Here is a 25,432-nt window from a genome sequence, read left to right on the forward strand (position 1 = left end):
TATATTTCCAGGCTTGAAAACTGTGGGCTTCTTTGTAGGCTCTGTGTAAGGAGCCCTTGCTTGGCAGTTGCATGGTAATAAACAAAAGACTCTAAGAACTACTGCCTTTAAAAAAACCTCAAAAACACAAGCTAGTTCATTCTAACATTTTTTAAGCTAAGGCACAACATTGAACTAACACGTTTGATGATAATCCCAAGTGTATTAATGGCCATGAAACAAGTCCCTGTCTCATTCCAGACTAAGATGAATTGTAAACTGGGATGGAAAGGTAGAGAAATACACACCCTTGCACATAATCAATTTAAGAGTGCTTATTTAAACTAGAAACAAATCAGACATATCCTTTAATGATTAAGCACTTTACAATTTACTTCTGCTGGTGGATTAACAAAAGGAACAGACTCATCTCTCAGGTATGTAAATAAAGACAACTGACCTCCTCAGGAGCTGATGCAATTCTAAGTCAATAAACACCTCCTTGCTTTGAATCGTGCATGTCTTATGTAGATGATTATTACTTATTCATTTCTAATCAGATTGCTTAAAAAGGAAATTATACTTTATTTGTTTGAAGAGATGTGTTGCTTTGGAATTGGCCTCAAATGAAATTAGCTATAAAAAATATTTTAAAGCCTTCATTAACAGCATGAAGACAGAGGGAAAAAAACAATATTATCCATACTAACCTTCGGGCAATGTCTTTGACTACTTTTATAATTGCAGTCCCTGAAGTGATGGCATCAACCACTGTGTAGAGGGTTGTGATGGTGAGATTGTGAAACAGGGTGTAAGGTTAAGAAATATAATGATTTCTAAGACTAAAAACTTTAATTAATACAATATTTAAAAATGTTCCTTTTGATTAAAAAGGTTAATCAGTAATAAATGTCAACATTGAAGGCTGTTTTTGTTCCCTTTAGAATTGTTTTAAACACTATATTATTTAATAGGATGTATTTGTAATGAAGGGCTATTAAGCTGTAATAGAACAACTTTCTCTAACTTCCAGCTGATGCTTGGAGGAGTTTGTGACTTCTCTGAGTGTATTTGCTTGCACTGATGTAGGCTTTATATGTACACATTTATATGGCACAGTGGTTAGCTATGCTACCTCAGAGTACTGTTGCCCTGGGTTCAATTCTGGTCCTGGGATACTCTCTGTGTGGAGTTCATATGCTCTCCCTTTGTTTGTGTGAGTTTACTCCAGGTACTATGATTTCCCTGCTATGCTGTCCCTTGACACTGAATTGGATACAAACTAGATGGATGGATTATCTTTCACTTCATACTTCATCAACTCCTTGCAAGTGTGTCTTCTCGTATCCACAGAGAAGCTGAAGTTCCATAAATAGTATCGTTATTTCCTGTAAGATGTCCCGTCACACACAGTGTTACCACTTTTTAAATTAAACATATTGTGGAAAAATATCCGTGCTTTGTGCAATTTACAAGCTGTTCCAGGAGATAACTGGAATGCAATTCCACAGAGAAATCGTCAACACCATGCTGTAATAGTATTACACCCCTAGAATCCACATGCTGATAACAGAGTGTAACACAGCACAAAACAATATACAGAAATAAGTTCTGGGTCAGGATTTATAAACCTAAAAACATATCAAGGCTCTAACATACAGTATATCTGTAGAGTTGTATATAGATAAGAAGCTTAATAGCAAAAAAAGTGCCATCTAAATTTTTTCAGCCTTCTGGTAGGAATGATTTGATAAACGGAGCCTTCAGAAAGCAAATATGATAAGAAAGTATATGATGAAAGTAAATGATAAGAAGTGGAAAAGGTTTTAAATGGCATCAATTAATAAAAGCAGATATTCAGAGAAATGGAATGTCCTCGAAACGTGATCTACTGTGTAATTAAGAATCTTCTGTCATGTCTCTTGTGATAAAGGGCTACAGTGAGGGTCATTGGATCTAAGATAAATTGCAAATTATCTTCTATTTACAATATACTGTAGATTAAGCATTCTTTGGTTGCAGCTGCAGAGTTATTGCTTTCCAACCTCCATTAAGTTGAAAGTTACTGCTTTGTTCTTATGACTCTGTTTTTTAAATAAGTTTTAAATTATAAAGTAAACAATCTCCTAGAGCTAATTACACAATGAAACTACTCAGTGGCCCAGGGCTGTTGTATTCTGCCAACTAGAAGAGCCTTTCTACTACAATAAAGTCAACAAGCTTTAAGAATGCTTCATAAAAGAATGGTCAACAAGGAACTAGGAAACTGTAGTGAAAGAAACTTGGTCTAATTACAAGTATTTAATCCAGCTGTCATAATAGACTATAATTAATACATTGTTTATATAGTTTAATATTAAGGAACAGTACTTTCTGGAGCATCTGTATTTTTCAAATTCAAAAACAACTGCTTTAAAACCTAAGGCTGTTTGGACTCCCAATATTTGTTTGGAAGTGGGCATTTGAGCCCTATTGTTTATTTAAAAACAATTAAGCTTTTTGGTGTTTCAGTTATTTAGTCTCCCATTTCAATGGCCTCACTGACAGGCTTTCCAGCTCTGTCAAGCTGGCCTGCTGCCTACGTGCTCTCCCATGAGTCTCTGACAAAAGTCAGGGACCTGGCGGTAAAATACATTGATATCTCCAAGTGATTTAATAACAGCCCCCCCAACTCCAACACACACACTTTCCTTCGTTTCAAACTTGACTATCTGTTCTATATCTGTCTCTTTACAGTGGTGATTTCTCTTCATAAGCTCCCCTGTGCGTCTTTTTGTTTAATTTTAGAGCTCTTCGAATATTTTTTTTGCCTCTTCAGAATGTATAAGCTTCCTGTAAACACTGGAATTCTGAAGCTCTTTGTATTGAGTGCTTCATCTGTAGTTTGTCAGGTTCATGGAACCTGAAACCTGAATGTTCTATAAAACTCAAATTCTTTTTCTGTTCTTTTGCTATAGATCCTGGTGGACCACGGCTTACTGGAAAGAGTTAGGAAAAAGACTTTGGAGTTAAATTCTACGGTCTCACATTAATAATAAAGTTAAAGTATTAATTTTACTTCAAACAAACATATGATTATAATAAATACATTTCAGGATGTATTTTGTGAAGTTGAGAGATTGATTTATTTTGAATTCATCACAATGAATGAACTCCACATAATCCTTGTGGTCAATATCTTGTGTTGCCTTAATTATCTTAACTAATGCGAGTATATGCATCCGCTCTCTGCTGCTGTCCACAATGTTAAGGTTGAAAAAAGTGAGAAAAATGGAAATATGTCCAGGCAGGGTTTCAAAATCATTTTAACTTCCTTACTCTCACTTTTACTTAGCTACATCTGCCCTAGAGGTTTAAGTGGGGGAAATGGGGAGCTTTATTTAATTGTACGAAGATTTGAGCAATCCTCAAGTCTGAAGAAGAAGTTGTGAATTAGCGCGAACAGAAATGAGAGAGCATGGCTATTAGCATTCCAGTCTGAGTGAAAATTTAAATATCTTATTTTTCCTTATATGAATTCACCAATAACATCCCTCATTTCTTTAGCATCAGCCGATTTATTAGTTTTAAGCTACCCTAGCCCCTGTATAATCTCTGTCTTGTACCGTATTCCAAGTATGTGCATTACCTTGAATAGCTACTGCTGCAATTTGACAGTTAATCATTTGAGAGGAACTTTAGAAAAACTTTTCTGAAAATCAAAATCTACTATATTATATTGTAACAGATTCAGGCTCTACAGCTTGTGCCCTTGCTGCTCTTCCCCAGTTCATCTCTCCACCACATGGGCTTGAACCCGGGTCTCCGGTGTCACTCAACAGGGATTTTGCCAGCTGAGCTGAAGAAGACCTTCCTCAGGCCAGGTGGCCAAGATCCCTGTTATGCACAGGGGCGTATTCATTACACTCTCCCCTGCTTAATTCGCCATCCTCAGCGAAGGGCAATCCCATCCTACTTCTAACACCAATGATTTTGGTTCTCAGGCATGTGCCCTCACCACTCCCACTCCAGTTCGTCCCTCCATTACATGGGTGTGAACCTGGGTCTCCAGCATCACTCAAGATGGGTCTTGCTGGCTGAGCTAAAGAAGACCTTCCTCAGCCCAGGGGCCAAATTGCTTGTTATGTGCAGGGGCGTAGTCGTTACAATATAATCTATTTGTAGCCATTGCTGCTGTTGCCTGTTCGAAGATCTCAAAGTGCTAACATGTTTGTTAAGCAAATCCTACTAATTCAAAATCCTTGTTGACTATACCTTAGAATCGTATTGTGTGTGTCTTCGTTGCTGGTCCTTAAATTGCAGTCTGTGATTTTCCCCTTATTTTTTCTGCCAGAGGTTTTCAATTATGAAATGGTTCTTGTGATTAAGAGAGTGTTGATCATTTCAAAGAGAAAATGTGTTTTGATTATAGTCGTGGACTAGTCTAGCTCTCTTCCCCATTCAGAATTCGTCCAAAATATTTTTTCAAAGCCTCCACCCCTGGCTCAGCTAAGGCACTTATTTCAGTCTTATCTGATCCCATACTCTGAACAATTTCGTTTCACCAAGAGATCTTTATTTGATATTTTATTTGGCTATCCCTAAACACAAATCCAAAATAAAAGTCCCAATTCACTGCAGAACTAAAGAACTAAAATTCCTGTGTTTTCAAAGAGGTATAGAAGATTGGGACGCTGAGTGCTTTGTATGTAGATCTGGTCTTATATCTCTGTGGTAAAACAAAATATATTGTTATATAAAGCATACAGGTATATGTTAAACATATACACAAGTTATTTTTGTCATATAACATGTTATATAAAATTAATACAATGCAATTAAATAGATACTGTTACACACACTCCTCTCCTCCCTCATCCTCTTTTATTGAATGCTCAAATACAATAATCCTAATACTGATATGATGGTTTAGTTCCATTTACATTATTGTTTCTATAACCTTACACATGATAAAAGTAAGATAACGTGGTTCATAATTTTTTCAGGCAGCGGGTATCTCTGGGAGTTTTGTTAATTGACTATGAAAAACAATTTGTTCCTTACTGAATACTTCAAGCCATGGAGATCTATCTTAAGTGCTTCTAGTATCTGTAATATGTCTAGTATCTGTAATATGTCTTCTTTGTCTATGTTAATATTATTTAATATAGAGTTTTGTCTTTCCTAAAACTGAGCCTATGTCTATTATTTCATTTATAAACTGAGTGTATTATATTACACTATTTACAATTTATGGTCTTTACCTATGAGATACTTAATCTTTTAATTTTGTTTTTTAATATTCTATTACTTCAAATATCTATATGTTTGACCTTTCTATCTCTCTCTAAGATCCTTTTTAACCATGCTTACCACTCATAATACTTTTGTCTTCTTGAGTGGATCTTGAGTGGATCTTGTTTTTGAACATGGTTTATAAACCTTTTTCTTTCACCTTATACTAATATTTATTGATTCACTTATTGAGGTTCTCATTTTGATGATTAATTGTTTCTTAAGCCTCTTCCTCTTCCATTCTGGTTTAAATATTTTAGAATTCCTTTGTGGATCCTTACCTTTAGCTGACTGGTTCCCTTCTTGTTCAGTCAATTATGTCCTCTTACTGTAGATAGCCTTTGCTGTTGAGGGATTTCCAGTGGCCTTCTTCTGAACATTGTGTTCTCAGCCATATGTTGTGCTGACAGTTTGTATTTGTTTGAACAGCTTGGTTTAGGTAAGATGCCAGAGAAAACATTTGATTTCAAGATTCAGTTGGAGTGTTTCAAGATTCACATTTGTCTCCGGCAATGATTATTCCTCTATTTTTGGGTGTAGCTTGGCGTTATTGATTGAAGGTGATGTGACTGGTATGTCTACAGTGTCTATGGTCAGGGTGTCCTGGACCTGCGGCCTTGACCATCCACCACAAGTTGAAGCAGTGTTGTGGGAGCTGTCTGGATAGACCTCTGTATTTTGTGTTCTTTAACAACCTAAGGCACTCTGTTGTCAACCTTGCTGCAGCCTAGAACAAAAAATAAATGGGTTACAGCAAAAATATTCTCATAGACACAGCAAATAAATAAAATAAGGTAAATAACAGTAAAGCAAACATCCTTTTTTGAAAACATAAACTTTTGTTATCTGTACTAGTGATATACACTATAGTACAGTAATGAACAAAGAAATAAGTGACAGACCTAACTACTGTATGCATTTGCATCAAAGGGATGTTGTTAAATTAAAAATGTAGGGGAAGAAAATGAACAAGTCACAGGTGTTCAATACATTAAACAGTTTAAGCATAATCTGTTGCCTCATGTACTTTATTTGCTGTTTTTCTTGCTTCTGTAGATTCCCCAATTACTGAGAGTCTTTTCCCATCGCATTCTTTCTTTTCCTGTGCCTCCTATGTCACAATTGTGTCTGACCTGTAAAATGTTACAGTAGTAAGATTCAATTTAATTGCCCATTTACTGTACATGCCCACTTCTGAATACTATCTAAATTACCTTATATTGACCTACAGTACATTTTTGTTGGCTTCTTCAAATAAATTCAGAAACAGGAACCATACTGACTATCCCCGATAATAACACACTATTGAGCAGATGTAAGTCTAAAATTACCAATAAAATACTTTACCATATACGCTCTTTAAGATCATAGGTCTACAATTAGTGGTGTCAGTCCATTCCCTTCTTATATGCTGTATATTGGTATTATTTTAGCTGCATTTATATTAGTAGGAGGGTGTCTGTGTGTGCAGCTCTCTCTTGCTTCAGGATTGCGGTGTGGCCCAAGCCCTGCTGTCAGTGACATTTCTATTGTTCCACAGGTGACAGCAGAGGGCAACAGTGAGGTGAGAGCAGTCCGGATGGCAGGCAGCTGGGGTCTTGCCTGCCCTGGATGCTCACTCTAGGAGCCCAACGGGCCACAGTTCACCTGCAGACAGTGCACAGGTGAGAGGCAACTTTATCATCATGGGTTGCAGTTTTAAATGAAACTACAAAATGACTTTCCCCATGGATGGCAGGGCTAAAAAGGAATACTAATAAAAGTAAAAAATACATTCTTTAGTCTTCATTTTCAGAGCTGTCCTTCAGATTCACAACCTAAATAATGTTCCCTTAACTGTGGGGTTTTTATCCAGAAAATCTGAAAATATATATAATAACATAAAAATATGTTATTTTCATGATTCACAGGTGGAGGCCAAGTGAAAGGTAATTGTGTCCTCATTAGGGCAATTGTTTTTCACCTATGTAAACTTAGAGCTTCCACAACACAAGGATTGAATACTTATACAAACAACATATTTCAGTTTTTTATTTTTTTAAAGAATATTTTCTAACATAAAACAATGTCAAATTCAAATAATTAATTTTGAGTTTCAGTGCTTAGAAATAAAAATATCACAGATAACTAAATTTCAATGTAGGATTTGTAATTCAGTAAAATGAGAAAGAATTGGGCAAGGGTCTGAATACTTTTGCAAGGCACTGTACGTAAAAACATAAGGACTTTCAACAGAAACACTTTCGCTTTTGTAGAAGCCTTCAACTTCCTTTCACTCGCTCTTCTTGTTCAAGTGACCCTAGTGATCTGCAGACGCGGTGAAAGCATCATTTCTTTGTACAGTATACAGTATGTGAAGAGTGTTTTCAGCTAGAAAACACACAAGAAATATTACTTTCTGGCATTCTATATACTTTATAGTTTGTTCCATTCTTTCTTTCATTGCTTTGTTTTCTCTGCAACAATAATGCAATACACGTGACCAGGTGGACAAATCTGGTTAAATAAAGGGCTGAAAATATCTCTTATATTCACTAAAAGTAAAAGAATATTAGACACAGAAGGTGACATTTAAAGCTTTATATACGAACACAACCTTATTTGTGCATAAAGAATACAATGGTGTTTGCTCTAAATTACACAAATAAAATTAAATAGCATTTAAATACCATTTATTTTGCATTTAAAATGAGAACGTGGTAATTACAGAAGTCCTTGTTACTTTCTTGATTGTTTTTCTTTAATCTGCTCACTAAAGCTAACAAGCCTTGTTACATGACACCTTTTTGCCAAAGGCTTCACTGGCATATGCTTTGTCAATAAAAATATTATTTTACTTTTTAGTGCTATCTTTTGTTACAAAAATGACATTTTATAAAGAACTGGATTTTAATGTTACCAACGACAAGTACATGTCCATTCTATTATAAAAATTGACCCAGCATAGCAAAGTACAACAAGAAATAAAACAATTGGCTTTAAATTAGACATTTGTATGTGCAATGATGACTTTGTGTTTTCTTTCAAAACATCCATATTTTACAATGTCATTAAATAAATGACAGCAAGGTGGGTGTAACTGCATCACAGACATTTGATTGCGTGAGACATTACATTACATTCCTCTGCAAAAAAAATATCCAGTTAAAGCCACGATCAGGCAATGATGCCTGTACCTGCCTGTACTGCAATTACTGGGGAGACTGGGATTAAAAACGAAGAGAGAACCCACAGTATATGTTAAAAAAAACCTCCAGCCTGTGCTCAGCTGAGATTCTCTAAGACATCAGAACAGCTGTTAAAATAGTGAGTTCATAGAATCACAGATTCAAATGCAATCCATATTGCAATTCAATAAAGTTCAAGTTTTTTGTTGAAGTTCAAGATATTGGTCAAGTGTCTTTTGTTTCTTTCCTTTATCTTTTTCATTTCCTTTCATGGAATGAACCTTTACATGTTCCAAAAACAATTAATAGCACAGGTTGGATAATACAATGATCCATGCATAGATATGTACTGTAAGTTATCCTAAAAGTGGATGAAGGGGCTGATGTGTAGCATATATTTGTCTGAGTGGTTGATTTTGCCTCCTCTTACACTTCACTGCAGCAGCTGTGTTCTCAAAAGGATTATGGTACAAGTAGGGGAATAGCTCAAGGGCATGTGTTCCTTCACTGGTCCCATGGGATTGTTTTAGGGTGCATGTTGGCAGCCTCAGTAGAATGTAAGAGATTAGGAAAGGATGATGATGAGAACAAGCCCGTCAGCCCATCAGCTTGTCATTTTCCCACATAACCATCACAGTATCAAGCCTAGACTTGAAAATTCCCAGCGTCTCGGCCTTCTTCTACATCTACGGTTGTGCATTCCACACATAAATGCCTTTCTATGTAAAAAAGAATTTTCTAATATTGGTGTGAATCTGCTTTTCAGACGTTTCCACTTATATCCCCATATTTTGCTCAGTCTGGGAACTGCTTTATTCATTTTTAAAGTATTTAAAGATCTACATTTAAAGATTCCTTCTCAGATTGCTTGTACTGACACTACAATGATTAAATTCTTTCTGCCTCTTTTTATAACTCATTTTACCTTATACTGTACCTCCTTTAACTCTAGAATGGGTCTTATTGGTGTTTTTTGGACTTTTCCCAGTTGTCTTTTGTAAAGTGGTGACTAGAACTCTATGCAGCACTCAAACCATAGTCTAATTAATGCATTGCATATTTTCAACATAAACACACCTGACAAACATATTCGTTAAATTAGTTTTATTTAAAATACAGGAAACTCTACCATGGAGACATAACATACAATATATCAACAAATGTTGCCGCCAATGCGTTGGCATTAAGAAACTGTGAAAAATGTCCTCATTCCATACAGATGAACAAATTATTGTCATTAGAACTTTTTTTGTTTGTGCTTCAGCATGAACATTCCATACTGTAAACGTTCGTGTTGTGTCCCAGTGCAAACCATTGACAAATTACTTCTTTTTTTTTTCTTGCATTAATTTATGGCCACATGACCGGAACGCCATTGCACTTAGGCAGCCAGAAGATGTAAATATGGTATTTAAGGGATGTGTCCTATGTGTGAACTGCCATTGCTAGCAAGCTAGCCCAACTCAGCAAGTTTCTTCATGTTCCCCTAGATAGGGGATTAACAAATCTTCCAGGCTACATATCATTGCTTCAGGCTCTTACTCCCAGGGTAGTTTTACCTACATTAGTGACTTTCATAAAGTCACTAACTAGAAACTTGTTTTGACCACAGTGTGGGGTCTGAAAATAACCTCCACCTTTATCCTCATTTTCCTAAAATAAATTGCCACATTTGTATGTGTCCTTTCTGCATGATTTCAATACATTTCATAGTACTACTGATCTGACTTTGAGTAGCCATTTAATTTATGCTTTTGATCGACAGCTCTATCTCTTACAATGCACTGCCTCACACAAGAGTGTGTTTCTCACAGGGGGAAACAATAGAGATGAGTCTAGGATTTCTGTAATTATCAGCCTTAATCCTACAGAGTGACATTTTCTGTTGAAAACTTAGATGTCGACTCTCAAATCTGTAGTATTAAAGGTTATTTAACTGATGAACCTCCTCAGTAACATGGTATTACCCCTAAAATATCATTTACAATGTTTCACATCAAAGTAACAGACTTAGACATAATATGAGAGCTTGAAAGTTTAGTCAATAATCTGATATGAATATGATATGAAAATGATGGCAACCGATCCATACTGAATGCATTAGTTCAGTGGTATGGCCGTTAGAGGATAATAATTAGTTATCAGTGGGGAGGAGAACAGACTAATGAAGCTACTTCATAGATGGGGATTATTAGGAGGCCATGATTGGTAAAAGCCATTTGGAAATTTGGCAAGGAGACTAGGGTAAAACCCCTACTCTTTTTGAGAAACTTTTAAGAACCACGGAGAGTCAGGGCCTCAAAACAGATTTCTCTTCTTTAAAACAATTACACACTGCAAAAGTAAGCAGTAAAAAAGCTAGTGTTTACAGGATTATTAATATTAATACTGTAAGTAAATAATAACATGACTTTCCTTTTCCAACGTGATCACTTTCTTTTTAACAGAACTTATCACGTGATGTCCTTTGCCATATTTTCTTTTGAAACCTATTTGCTAGTGCCATGCCATTCACAACCATCTGTAATGTCTGAAAGTCCTAAATGATCTTCTTGCCTGTGTTGGCAGGACGGGTGCCCATGAGGTCGTCGACGCTGGTCCTGCTTTTTCTGATCAGCGTCCAGGCTGTGGCGAACATGGGAGGGGATGCCCATGCCGGGGGTACAACTCAGCACAATGCCAAGCAATCAGAGATGCAACAGGAGCCGAGCGCCTTCTCCTCCAGCCAGCACCGCAACCCCAACATCCCAGACTCTATCACCACAGTGGACCCTAAACTCTTCAGCAAACGCCATTACCGGTCATCCAGGGTGCTTTTCAGTTACCTGCCACCAGATGAAGAAGTGGGAGAAGAGGACGTCGAGGCCAATGGGGTGCATGGGACACTTGAGGGACCTGGGTCAAGGGTCAGACGGCGTGCAAATCCTGACAGTCAGGCCCTGCGTCGCGGGGAGTACTCAGTGTGCAAGAGTATTAGCACTTGGGTGGGCAACAAGACAAAAGCCACGGATATCAAGGGGCAGGAAGTGAGTGTGTTAGCAGAGTTCAATATCAACAATGTGGTTAAGAAGCAGTACTTTTTCGAGACCACTTGTGCTGGCAATGACTCAGGTTCCTCAGGCTGCCTAGGTATCGACAGCCGCCGCTGGAACTCCTACTGCACCAACACCCACACCTTTGTAAGGGCACTGACTGTGGACAAGAAACTGGTGGCCTGGCGGTACATCCGCATCAACACAGCCTGCGTGTGCGTGCTCAGCCGGAAGTCCTGGAGACACTGACCCTGACTTGACTGCCTACTCCCACTGAGGCCTCCCCCTGCCTTCTCTCACCCCACCCAAACAGCGACAACAACCTTAACTCCAACAAACTGACCCTCCAACCCCCTCTCCCTCCTCAGCTGCTCCCTCTTCCACTCCCTGCCCTACCTCACTCTGTAAATTATTATGTTAAGTTGTTTTAAGTTATGAGGACTGCATGTTATATTTATAGTTTATATGGTCAAAAAAACAAAAAATTACCAAAACGAACAGAAAGGAGCTTTTTTGTTGCTGTTGTTGTTGTTATTTATTAAACACTTCTATACATGCCTACCGTGCCCCTGTCTTTCCTCAAACAGCCGCAGAGCCCTTGACAGTTTGTCAGAAGGGTAATTCTTTGATATTCAGCCAACAAAAGGAATTAAACAGATTTGCTTTACCATGACTGATGACTTTAGTAGAGTCTGTGTGCCTTTATAGGTTGCCTGAATGTATTGGAAACCACAGTTACTACAATACAGAAGCAGTCGTAATGGTGGTCCTACCCAATGTGATGATCCTGTCACTGGGTAATTATGCACAGTTAACCAGAACTGGATTTTTCACCAATGCTTCCTGGCAGTTTTCATCGCTCGGTGATGTGCTGGTGTGTAGTTCACAGATGGTTCTTAAGAGGTTTTTTTTTAAGTTGTAGCACTTCTGACAGTACATTTAGCCTCTCTTGATTTTGTTGCGTCATCAGCCTTGCGTGCTGTTTGCACATGCACACATCACGATTGCATATACCATTTCGCAAACACACATTCTGAACCACACATATGTTACCATTCTTCATGATATTGTCATGCACAGAAGGTAGCAAGGACTGTGAGAACAAGAAATGAAACAAGCTAGTCTATTATACCCCGCTCATCTCTTGTCAACGAGGATAATTGTCTTCCATGAACATGAAGGAAACTGATAAGACCGATATGAGATCTGCACACTCTGTGTTGTGTGCAGGATGAGCAGGAGGTACAGTATGTGGGGAGATATCAGATCACATACAGTACTGCTCAGTCTGGTCTTGGTTAGCTCTTTTCAACACTTTCGCTAGGCTTACTCGTACTGGCATCTTCAGGTCTCAAAAAGTTGGGCTCTTTGGAATTATTGTTCCTCCATCTGGTTTGATCAAGAGTTATAACATACCAGGAAATGCTCAATTTATTATTAAGGTTAAAAATGGGCACAACTGATAAAGAGTTAATTATATAATTTAATAAAATAAATGATTAAAAGAACAGAGAGAAGACAGAAACAACCTAAAGGCAGAAAGGCAAATGTTTCACCAAGTGTTTTTATGTGACAAGCAGCGGATTAGAACAGAGAAAGTGTTTTATGTCAACCTGTCCTGCACATATTTCAACGATGAGACAACGTCTGCGAGTGTTTTATTTGGTATGTCAGCTGTGGTCAGGCTATTCATACAGTATATGGTGAATATCTGACAGGTGTGCTCATTTCTGCTTTGACAAGAAGATCGTGTCATTGAATCTTTGAATCTGCCTGTAGCGTTAGTTTTGCTCATAAGCAAAATACAATTATTATTAGTAGTAAAAATGATTTCATGGTTCATTTAACTTACCATTAGATAGGGAACATATTAGGATAAATACATGATCCACACTTCCCTTGATGTGCAGAACAGAACATTGAGCTCCAAGGTGACTTGTGAAAAACACCAGAAATCCATATTTTAAGACTTGCTTACCATGTCAGGGAACTTGTTAGAGCAGTGAAGAAGTCTCTAAGCCGATAGTTCTCCATTTTACCTCTCCTGGCCAAGATTATACTGACCTTTCTTTTTAAAAATCCTTTTACAGGGATTTCAGGATTCCTATTCAAGAAAATCAACTAAAACAGAGACCAATAATATCCTGAAATATGGATCATATCCCCTCCTTCTCTCAACAACTGACTGGTTTCTTTTTTAAATCCTCTCCATTTTCATTTTCAGATTTTAGCTTTACACACCTCTATCCCTGATCCCTGATCCCTCTGCCTGTCTGCCTGTGCTTGCTACAGTATTTCTCGCCTGCTCTGCCCTTTACTCACCTGTATTGGAACTTATCTCCATCTTAGACTCTCTCTCTCACACCTGAAATAGGCTCAGCAACCGAGACATTGTGTTTCTCCTTTCTTTGATTCGGCATGGAATTAACTTTTACTTGTTACAATGTGGCCAAATGTGCATAGTATGGTACAGATGTCAAATTTGACTTCTGACATTGAGAAATGTGTAAAAAAATATCTTCAACTAATTAATAGTAACATGTTTTCCAAGGTATTTCTACAGCACATCTCAAAAGAACTAAGAAAATACCAAATGTTAAAGATGCAGTATGTTTAAAAATGAAAGATATGACACATTGAGATTTTATAAGGTTTAGAGTATAGAGCTTTCTCTTAAACCTGGTTAAGATAGCTTTAAGGTATGAACCTGGTATTTAAAGGAGAAAAAAGGGAAACTTATTTGCGCAATTTAGACAGCTACCACTTGTTTCACCCATTCCTTAGATTCCTTCTAATATAAGGCATAACACAACACCCTTCCAGCAGAGGTATGAATTGAAATGTTTCATTTTACACAGTTAAGTGAAAAAAGGTTGATAGGGCCTTTATGGTGGTTAGGTTTAATCAGGATTCTTTGAAAGGAGAAGGATGGGCACCAGTGATTCGTAACACACTGCAACATGTTGTCAAAGAGTGTTCTCACCTGAAAATCCATGTGCAGTTATCAGGGCAAAACAAACATGAACTTCCTTCCTGAGAACTACTGTAAACATAAATACAGTAATCAAACACACAGTAGTAAGTCAGTATACAATTGAGAACTCTGGCTATACATATTCTTCAAAATACTTAAATATTAAATTAAAAAAATACTTCTAATCCCTCCTTCCTAATTAGAATCATGTGCCTTTGTTTATCTTTATTATTTTTCGAAAGAACAATGTGTGATTGTTTAAAGAGTAAAAGGAGAAGAAAAGTCTAGAAAACACATTTGCAGCGGGAACCATGGAAAAGAGTCCTTGTGATGTCACATGGTACCTAGCCCCTCTTTCTTCACCTGCCACCTCCTCCCATCTACTTCCCCAAAATTCAATGGAGCAGAGAAGAAAAAGATCAGGAAAGTGAGGCACAAAATATCTTGAGCTGCACTTGCAACTAAATAAAAGTACCCTGTAAGGTCACTTCCATCTAAGGTGATGAAAAGCAATGCAAAATGCTGTAATGAAAATAATTCAAAGTCGAAAAAGGAGGTTTATGTGGGGAAAGATGGGAGAGGCTGGAAGAATACCCTGAGATCATGCCCCAGAGCATGCTAAAACAAAACAAATGAACTATTATTGCAATAATGAAAAATAATACTTAGAGTTCATACTTAAATCTTTATGATGCAATGTACAGTAGCTATGTAATGTTTAAGTCACTATTTTTTATCAAGATTGTGAGCAATCTATTCTAATTTTGACCCCTGAGCATCAAGAGGCTGTCAGTGTGTTTGTACTGGGGTAGGCCGGCAATCAATAATAATCATAAAAATGGTCTAAAAGCACTATGCTCCTAGCTTTGTCTTTATTAGGGCAAGTATTTAACATTTTTCGGGAACCAGGATACTTGTTAAAACTTTCTCTTTGTTTCAGACTGTTTATTTATCCTGCTCTAAGCTTGAAGTTCAGCTTTCCAAAGTTTGATCTTCACTCTGCTGACAGCTTACTGGCTTACTGTAACTTTGTTATTTCACTTCAGCTGCTTGTACATGCCTAAAACATGCTACAGTCTGTCTTGGTTTTGAAATACTTATTTGCAAGCTTACTTTGCTGATCAAAGTCTGCAGATTTAGGTCTGAAACACACTGACATGCTTTACACATGCTCTTAATAAAAGGGATTATGGAAACATTGTAAGAATGCTTGGAGAGAATATCCTAAGAGGCTCAATCACTGAGCTTAACAGTTGCACACACTGAACCCTATAGTCCAGACATCTTCAATTCAAGTTTGAACTATGTTGTTACATGACTGGAAGAAGGACTTGCTGTGGTAACACACAACTGGCTGAGCACCTCTTTGCCAGGCACTAGTATAGACCACCCTGAAGGACATAAGCCTGTATGGGAGAGACATGCAGAATGATACTCTAACTGTTGCATGGACTTCTTCATTGACAGCCCAGTCAATAAAGATGTCCATGTACAGTATGATGGTCTAGGCAGGCGTGTCTAGCTGCTTCAAATCTCCACCTCCAGTGATTGACGCCTTGCACTACAGTGATGAAGTCAGGGGCCCTCACTTGCTGCCTTTCCTGAGGGCTAATTATGTTATGACATTTTACATCCTCATACTGCTCACGTAATCAAACTTTCTTGTGAGATCAGACTGTGGCAGGTATTCTATAGATATCCTGTTTGCTGGACTTGAGCTTCACTGAACATTTGTTGGATGAGCTAGGATGACATGTGGCATTATGGACTCAGAGACCAGTAAATATAGACCTACATGTATGCTTGTCCAGGCTCTAAGAGAGAAAAAAGACAATATTCCACAATGTAGTATCTGTAGCCTGATGCAAAGCATATCACAGATGTTCAGCTTGTATTGGTTCTCACAGTCGCTGCACATCCTTTCTAAACTGTGACTTTCACAGCAGACAGGCTGCTTATCAAATGCAATATGTTTATGACAAGTGTTAATTAGGATAAGGGATTTGCCTGTCTTATCTATTCAATCCAATGTCAGTACAATAAAAATAGATTTAGTCATTTTTTTAATCACACCTTTGTGAATTTGTTGCATTTCTAAATTATTAGTTATTTTGATGCTAAATATACTGTATACAGTATATTCTTAGACAAATTCCCTTGGGAAAGGGCTGTATAGATGTTTTTAAGATGGCAGCATTTTATATACTTCCCAGCTAAACATGGAGCATTTTGTCTCTATTTAAAATGAAAAAAATATATGATATTGTATTATCAGATGCTACATCTTAATAATAAATATAGCATTTTAATATTTATGTAAAACAGCAATTAACAAAATACAACTTAGCTATACGTAAGTTCTATTTTGTTTTTATGGGTGCTAAACAATTGAATCACTATCAAAATTATTACATGGGAAATTAAGGTTGTTGAATATATAAATTAAAGATCTTAAGTAATTAAGTATGGTCTAATAAACCTACGACTATAACCAGCACTATTGTTTGGCAGTAAGGTATTCACACAGTAAAAGCTGTTGATAAATCCCTGCTAATAGACTTTGTATTAGAAAAGCAGTAATAGAGAACACACAATTCAACCATACTTAGTTATTGAACCGTATTTCCTGGGCAACATTTTTGTGTATTTCTTAGACGTTTGTTAAACGCCTGGAATTTCCTGCAGATTTAGTTGGGATGTATCTGTCTAGAGCATAATTAGTTCCTTTTCTTTTTAGTATTGTCATGAGGCTAGCATCAGGAATATGCAGGAGGAGAAGCCTATTATTTTTAATTAGATTTCACAATTAAAAAAAGGACTGTGTTAGTTTGACAAAGGCATCAAAGGAGGTGGTATTCAAGGCAGAAACAAAGGATAAAGGAGCATGGAATTATTTTCTTTTTTCAAAGCTGTGTGGAAAAAAGTAGGGCAGCTCTTTTATGCCATGTGACAATGTGCTTCTGAATTCCCGGAGCGTACGTGTCAGTATGTAAGAGAATAAAAATTCCCAAAGGCAATTGAATGTGCTTGTTTCAACAGAACTTTAATTCTGCTAGCACAACAAGCTCCTAGATACGGTATCTACTGCCTGCCCTCAGAAGAGAACCCAATGGACAGGTCTGACATGCTCTTTCAAAATAAGGGACAGATAAGAGAACTACTGGTCCCATAAAGAGGGCAGTCTGATTCCCGTATTTGCAGTCCTGGACTGTAGTCTTAGACAATCTGCAAGAAATATCAATAAAGAAATAAGTTGTGCTACATGAATATTCAGCTACAGCTGTGGGCCATCTGACAGCATGTCTTTGATATTAAAATTCTAAATCCTTCAAAATACAAATCTTGCTCATGTAAATAAGAATCAAGAGCTGTGAAAAAGCTCAATCAATCAAATTATGTTGTATTAACCAATTCTTTTGATGATAGTAAACTATCAAAGGCATGCAAACCTTTAAACATTGTTATATCAGTCTATTTGATTTTTATATACTTTACATACTGTACTGTAGTGCTCAAGAAAATTATATAACTCCATATTTTGGACAAAATTTCATATTTGAACTTGTATTTAAATGCAGATTTAGCAGATATAAAACACAGATGTTCATAAAAACTGAAGATGGATTTAACGTGTTATCTAAAAAGTAATATAATTATAGTTTTCATGCCTACTGTATATCCATTATAATCATAGGAGTAATAATTAACATACATGACAATAAGGAGAAAAGGGTAATTTGGTTGATAGGAACAAATAGATCTCAGGGTATGATGTAGACATCTTCTTGAAGAATCACAGGAAATCTCAGAAACATGGCCGGATTGTTCATATTCAAGACACACAAAGCCCTGTGTGAAAAAAGTATAGATTTAAATTCTCCCAAGGACAGCCAGCTGTACAAAGAATTCAAGTAATGTAATGCATAATGATGTTAAGTAACTTAAGAAAATTATACTATAAGTGGTGTGCACAGCAAAGTCCAAAACAAAGTGTTAATAATTTGTGTAGTTGCATCTTGGTCAGAGTCATAAGCTGAATGGAGCAGCAGATGAATGAAGTATGAAAAACATAGGAAACAAGAATTTTCAAGGTTTAAGACTTTTTAACACATAGAAAACTAAAAATGAGAAAGACAAGGTACTGATTGATTGAATCCCTTATGTTAACTGCAGTTGTTTTTGCTGCAGTTAAAGGCTGCCCTCTTGTGCTCAGAATACACACTTATACACAGTCATAAATACACATAGTCATAACAAGTGCAGATTTCTTGACTGCACAGACTGCAATTCTGTTGATCCATGCAATTAGATTGTAAAGAGCAGTAAAGAGGAAAACAGGTTTATGATACATACTGTAACATAATCACATACTGTACATAATCATTATATCAAACAGTTCTAACGATATTAAAAACAATAGTTTAAGAATATTCTTGTATTTTGCTTGGGTTTTGATGTTAGTGTGAGGAGTTTTATGCTTCTACTGGCACTGTCCAGGTTGTATTGTACGAGGCTTCTGTTAGAACTGATTATTGTCCATCCTTAATTTGAAACTGGATGTATTAATGAGTTTCCAGAATGTCAAAACATTGGCCAGACACAGTCAGGGGTCAGGTCAGAGAAGCTAGAATATTACCAAATATGGCCCTCATGACTCAGACTCATGAAATACAGCTTTAGCACAAATACAGGTAAACAAGTAATGTACTGTATATAAACTGCAGAAACATTGTGTTATGTACAGTAGCTATTATGCTGTGGTAACTCCAATGTGTTGTAAAATGACAGGTTTGGAGGCATTTTTCAGGGTATTATATTCTGCAATTGAAGCCTGGAGGGTGAAAGCCAGTCAAACTGTCTCTGCTGTCTCTACAACAACTGCAGTAAAAAAAGACGAAGATTGCCCATATTCCTGAAAGTTAATGTTTCTCCTCTGCTTCAGAATGCCCCTGTATCGATGATGAGATTGTATGAGGGGAATTTTGTGAAATTAGGGACAGCTTTTTTGTTTTTGTGTTTTGTTTGCAAATAATATATGTATATTTTCTGATATATAAAAAAATTAAGCATTACCAGCATTAAAACAGCTACTGGTTCCATTACTCATTTGCTGCATTTTTAATGAACAAATGTCATATATTTTGAATAGTTACAGCCTAATTTAGAATGCTACATGATATAAACTAGATGTGTCACCTAAAAATCCCAGGAATCTTCTCAAAAGAACTTAAGATTAGTAATAATTAGACAACTTGTAGGGATAAGAGGCTTAGCTGTAATAGCTAAGCTATTACATACTGTAACTAGTTCTGCCCCCTTTCTTTCAGTGGTGTCATATGGACACTATATGTGGCCCACTACCTTTCATGAAAGAAACATAGATTCTTTCACAAAAGGCTGGTGATGTAATCGGAACAACACATTGTACACTGTTAATACTATTTTTCAGCGTAGGTCCCTTATGCTTCTACACACCTGCCACTATTTCGCGAGGTTTTGAACCCCTTCAAAATAAAAAAAAATGTTGATTAAAAATCAAGAACAGGCCATTCACCCCCATTAGCCCATCATAATTTCTTCTGTAATTACATTTAAGTATCAGGCCTAGACATGAAAGTTGCCAGTGTCTCTGGTTGTACTGCCTGTCACAGTAATCTCTTTTATGCATTAAATTCTCTGTGTTCTGGTGGATAATTAGCTTTTAACAATGTTTGAATTATATTTGTGTGTCAGGGCTGTCTATGATTGAATTTAAAAAGTGGATGAAGAACAGAGAGGCATCAGAGCAGAACTGAAGTGTTATCTCTGTCTTGCGTGATTTCTTTGCAGAAAGACGTGAAGTGTTTAAGATCCCTATTTAAATGTAAAATAAGAATTTATTTTTGTTTTTGTCTGACTTCGTCTAACTTTAAACTATTGTTAATAAATACCGCTTTTTGTTCTTTTTAAACTTTTAAAATGACATTGCAAACCTAACAAAAAAAGGAAACAATTTGATCTCACATGCCTAGAGGCAGCTACCCTGGACCCCAACCCAACCCCTCTCTTACATCTGAGGTGTGAAGAAATGAAAACTTTGTCTACTGCGTCAGATGCAGCTGCACTTTTCAATCAACTATTCCAAAACCCCCAAATTTGCATTCTGTATATTTTTACCAGTAGCTATATATTGTAAAGGCAAACGCCCATTATTAACTGCTTTATTATAAATGCAACTGACAAAAAACAATACTTTTAAAGCCTTGGATTTATCTTTGTTACCACCATTGTTTTGAGTTCAGTTTAAAGAATTGAGTCTCACATATCATTGTATGCAGTTTTGTCTAAGAGAGCAGAAGATCCCAAATAGGGATGATTGCATTTTACATGCTTATAAATTGAATGCTAAAAAATGACACCTGATGTGATATGGGATAGAATTACAGATTTCCTGGGACAACTGTCTTAGAAAGAGAAATGTCCTTTAAAAACCAGAACAGGTGGAAACATTAGTGAATGCATTTGTCTGTGTCTGTATGCCAATATCTCTGTTAAGGTACACCAGACCAAAGTGCTATTTCTCAGCCAAACATATTAAGTCTACAATACAGCCTCAGACTGACTAAGACTAACATTAAAGAAAAAAAGTCTGGCTACTCATAACTAATAAGAAATTGGTGCAACCAGTGGACAACAAAGTTCTAAGTTCTTGGTTCTAACGAAGACACCAAACATCATCCATTCCCAAAGAATGAATAGACAAAAGTAGTGCATGGTAGCAAATAAACAACATAAGAAGAACATAAATTTCAAAGAGCTAAATTTTACTTAGTACTTCCAGCTTAACACAGATTTCTTTGAAAATGTACAATTCCTGGAATTAGAAATAGTGATATAGTGCTGCATATGCACCAGTGCCAGAGCACTGGCACAGGTTTGGTTTTTGAAATATTATCCTGAACCTCAACAGAAAGAGCTGTGCCTTGGGAGTTACAGAAGCAACTTAATTAGAGCATGTTCTCTAATGAGTGACTCACTCAGCACTACCGTGGCAAACTGAGGTCACAAGCATTTTCTTCATAATCAGATTGGGCTCCCATTATTTCTAGTAGAATGCTAACTACTATTGATGTTTGAGCAGTAAAATGCTTTTGCCATCTATATATTATGTTTCAGATAGGAAAACAAAAGCAATTTTCTGCATGCCCTATTTGTGTTTTTACAAGGTAAATATGATTTCCTTCATGTAGAGCACTCACCTTCGATTTGTAAACATGATTCTGTTGGTTGCATATGCATGATGTTCTTAGAAGCTTTAAGTATTCGTTTGAAAAACAAAAAATCAAGGATTGATTTTCAGACAACACATTGTTTTATTTTTCTTTCAACACCGAATCCAATTAGGAAATGACACAATGCAGGTGTAGTGATTCATAGCCGTTTCAGGGACGCCAAATATGTAATGTTAGTGGCTCTCTGAAGGCACCAGTTCTGTAGGGTTTGGGCATTTACTGAGACAATTATTAATTGTAGCAGTAAATCACAAAGTTGATTCTTTTGATGGCTTTAGAGTCCAACCATGCGACATAACTCAAACAACGCACTCACACAGGTACTAATACACGAGGATACATTTATTAATACATAGAATATGCCTTAAACTAACAGATCTTATCGAGAGGGTTATCAGAATACAAAAGATATATATTCAATCAGTTACAAAGTGTTACATATATCAAGAGGACATACGTTCAGTATATCATTCATTAAGACCGTTTCATAAATGAACTTGGTTATAACTTCTACATTAGATACTCGAAACAAGTACATAACTCTTAGGAATTAAATTGATATCAACTGGTTGGGATAACAATTGAATTCTTGAGCTGTAATGCATTGAAGTTGAATACTCATCCAATCTTTGGGGATTCAGATCTCCTGCGGGCACAAAGAAACAGTTGCAGGCTGTTGCTGTCCAATCCGCGCTCTCTGGCTCGGTGCCAGGCTGTGCTGTGCGGCTTGCGACGGTGCGCTGCTGATGCTCACTGACCGGCTAGTTAGTGTTGGCTTTAACTAGCAAAGTTTGTGCACAGGAGAAAAGATGACTGTGGGTCCCAGCAAGTCAGGAAGAGGACCGGTTCGTTCCTAATGAAGAGCTAGTTCTGAATAGTGATTCAGCTGTCCACAGTTCCGACCTGTTCACGAGGCCTGCTGCTGGTTACTCTCTGGCAACCTCCACTCTAGACTCTTAGAACAAAGGAAAGTTCTGGCACTCGGACACACTGGCCGTTCCGTGGTTGTCCGTGCTGAGTCTCAGGATGGTCAGGAGGCGCGCTGCGAGGATGTCCTGCCCTTGGGAGCCTTCTGCTCCTGGGCCGTCCTGCCCTGGAATTCTCCTTTGAATTCCCTTTAGAACAGTCCACAGAATCCTCTCCAGAATCCCTTCTGAATCTTGTTGAATCTGAATCTCTCAGGCTCTCTGTGTTGCCTTTTTTTACCTGGAGGAACTTCAGCTCATTGATTGGCTGAAAGTTCCATGGGCATCAGAGTCCCACGTGGGTTACTCGGCCCTACCAGTCCCTGATTGGTTGATCAAGGTGAGATATGAGTCACTTAGTCCTGACACTTAGGAATGCAATCCAGATGTCCAACTGGCACTCCCTAGACAGATAGGCGCCAGTGGGTGACCATTGATCATGATAGTCAGGCTTAGCTAAGTGCATCCCCCTTTGGGAGCTGTCCTTGGACCTTAAATCACCTTGCATGAATGGTTTCTCTGTGGCTGCACCACAGAGATGAACAGAGAAATGAGGCCTAATTTGGGAAAGCTCAGAAACACTTAATTCTGCCTTATTATTAAGCCTTGCCGCTACACAGGTAATGATGACTGTGAATATATTCTTCCAATAGAAGCAACGTTGAACTGCTAACCATATGACTGAGTTTTGTTAGGTTCCACAGAATGGAAATTAACACCATAAATGTTAAATTTTGCATAGTCAGATACTACAATATTTGTTTTAACTGCATCCCTAAAAGCAGGATAAACGAATTCATTCTTAATTAATCCTACTAATAAACTATTAAAGTAAGTATGAATTCTAGGAAATATCTGTAACCATTCCTCTTACACATGTAGCTTTATATTTTCATGTTCAAAAGGTGAAACCCATCCATCCATTTTCAACCACTTTATCCAAAACAGGGTTGTGGAGGACCAGAGTCTATCCCAGCAAGCAACAGGTGCAAGGCGGGATACTCCCTGGATGAGACACCAGTCCATTGCATGACACACACAGATACAAACGCCAATTTTCCCAGAATCCAATTAACTACTCTTTAAAATATGGGAGGAAACCAGAGCACCTTAGGCAAAATTAGATGTACAGTAACTTAATTATAGAGGGATAACTGTAAACAGACTGGTACCGAGAGAACAACTCAGACGATGGCATGCACTACACTCCCACAAACAATTTCTTTAGTCACTTTTGTACCGTACATATTACATATTTCATTCATTGTATTACAATGAGTAGCCAGTCACAAACTGTTTTCCCTCCTACCATCCGGTAAATGGTACCAAAGCATTCAGTCCAAGTCCAACAGACTACGGAACAGCTTCTACTGTACCTCCAGGCAATAAGACTGCTAAATAGCCAACCTGCAGCTCCTTTAGCAAATCACCTGTAATGGCTACATGGACACACAGTTTTCACTGTATTCAGCATAACCGGACTACTTGTAAATATTGTATACACCATGGACACATAGCAGCTCTACTCATATTGAGTTTTATTCAATTACTATTACATCTATTATTATGTAAACTTATTTTCATAACCTCAATTTTGTGATTTTTGTGTTTTTGTGATTTTTATGATTTCTGTGATTGTTGTGATTTTCATGAGCTCGCGGAACAGACATTTCATTGCCAGCAACTACTGCTGCATGCTGTATTGTTGTGCATTTGATAAATAAACTTTGATCTGATTTAATTTGACAGAGAAAACATGATACAGGAGGTGTTTTTTCTTATGTGTACTGGATACCGAATTTCCTGTCATCAAGACCAAAGTCTCCTGTTGAGACCAAGCATTTCATTTTTTTAAAGAAGCACCCCCTGTACAGCCACACAGCCCTTCCAGTCCCAGTGTCTCTGTATCACAAACTTTCTCACCTGGGCACAATGCCAATTTTTATATTGGAATTTATCTGTTTACCCCTACCAGTCTGCATCCATTATAGCCCTCACTGCTAATGGATCCATTAAATCCATTAAATATTTAAACACCTCGGTGCAATGAAGACTGATCAATTGCGTTGTGAGAACTTCAGAACAAGAGGTAGTATTAAAAGTAATGGGTCTATTATGCAATTGTATAGATTGTAAGAAAAAAAATATACAAGGAGCTTTTGATCCATCTATCTAAATTACAACTTGACCATTTCGTTACCTCCAGTGTTAGTGTTTTTTTTTTTGTTATAATGACACAGTGGAGAAGCCCTAAATTATGCCTATTGACTACATTTTGTACAGACGAGCAGCATTAGTGGCAATGTCATTTGATGGAATCAGTCTCCTCTGGAGCACATGAAAAACGCATCAAAAGGTCAGATCAGAATTTAAATTTTCACCTCTGATAGCACAAAACTGTCCATCAATTATCGATATAACCAGTTATGCTTTTTTTTATTTATTTCTACTTAGGTTCTACTTAGAAAACTTAGATTTCCTGGGCATGTGCAGGTCTTCCATTCATGAAGGTCCAATGTGGGGTCTAGTGAATGGAGGGAGTTAAGATTTTCCCACCCACATCATGGCAGAGAGGTTACTTAGCAACTGAACAGGAGTAACCTAGCAACCTGACTTGCTGCCAGATAAAACAGGGGATGTCATTTGCAAGATAAAGTCTAGAGCAGAAAATCAAAACCTCAGACATACAGTATGATGTATTGTTCATGTTCTGTTTGTGGGTCCTTAATTAAATCACTGAGTCCAGCAATAGAATAGAATCAAGTCCAGT

General features: G+C 37.2%; 1 protein-coding gene across 2 annotated transcripts in view; it reads left to right on the forward strand.

Annotated features, from left to right (window-relative positions):
* Window positions 1-12,011, forward strand: part of ngfb (nerve growth factor b (beta polypeptide)) — a 38,503-nt gene extending 26,492 nt beyond the window's left edge. Inside the window, exons 2-3 of one of the 2 annotated variants that reach the window (XM_088640056.1) lie at window positions 6,794-6,917; window positions 10,989-12,011. In XM_088640056.1, coding sequence (XP_088496182.1) covers window positions 11,000-11,701 — 702 coding nt within the window. In that variant the 5' untranslated portion in view covers window positions 6,794-6,917; window positions 10,989-10,999 and the 3' untranslated portion in view covers window positions 11,702-12,011. The remainder of the gene's footprint in view (window positions 1-6,793; window positions 6,918-10,988) is intronic. The other variant, XM_088640057.1, reaches the window with a different exon arrangement.
* The last annotated feature ends 13,421 nt before the right edge of the window (window positions 12,012-25,432 follow it).

The sequence above is a fragment of the Lepisosteus platostomus genome, chromosome 7 (genome assembly GCF_059453375.1).
Source record: "Lepisosteus platostomus isolate fLepPlt1 chromosome 7, fLepPlt1.hap1, whole genome shotgun sequence".
Taxonomy (NCBI): domain Eukaryota; kingdom Metazoa; phylum Chordata; class Actinopteri; order Semionotiformes; family Lepisosteidae; genus Lepisosteus; species Lepisosteus platostomus.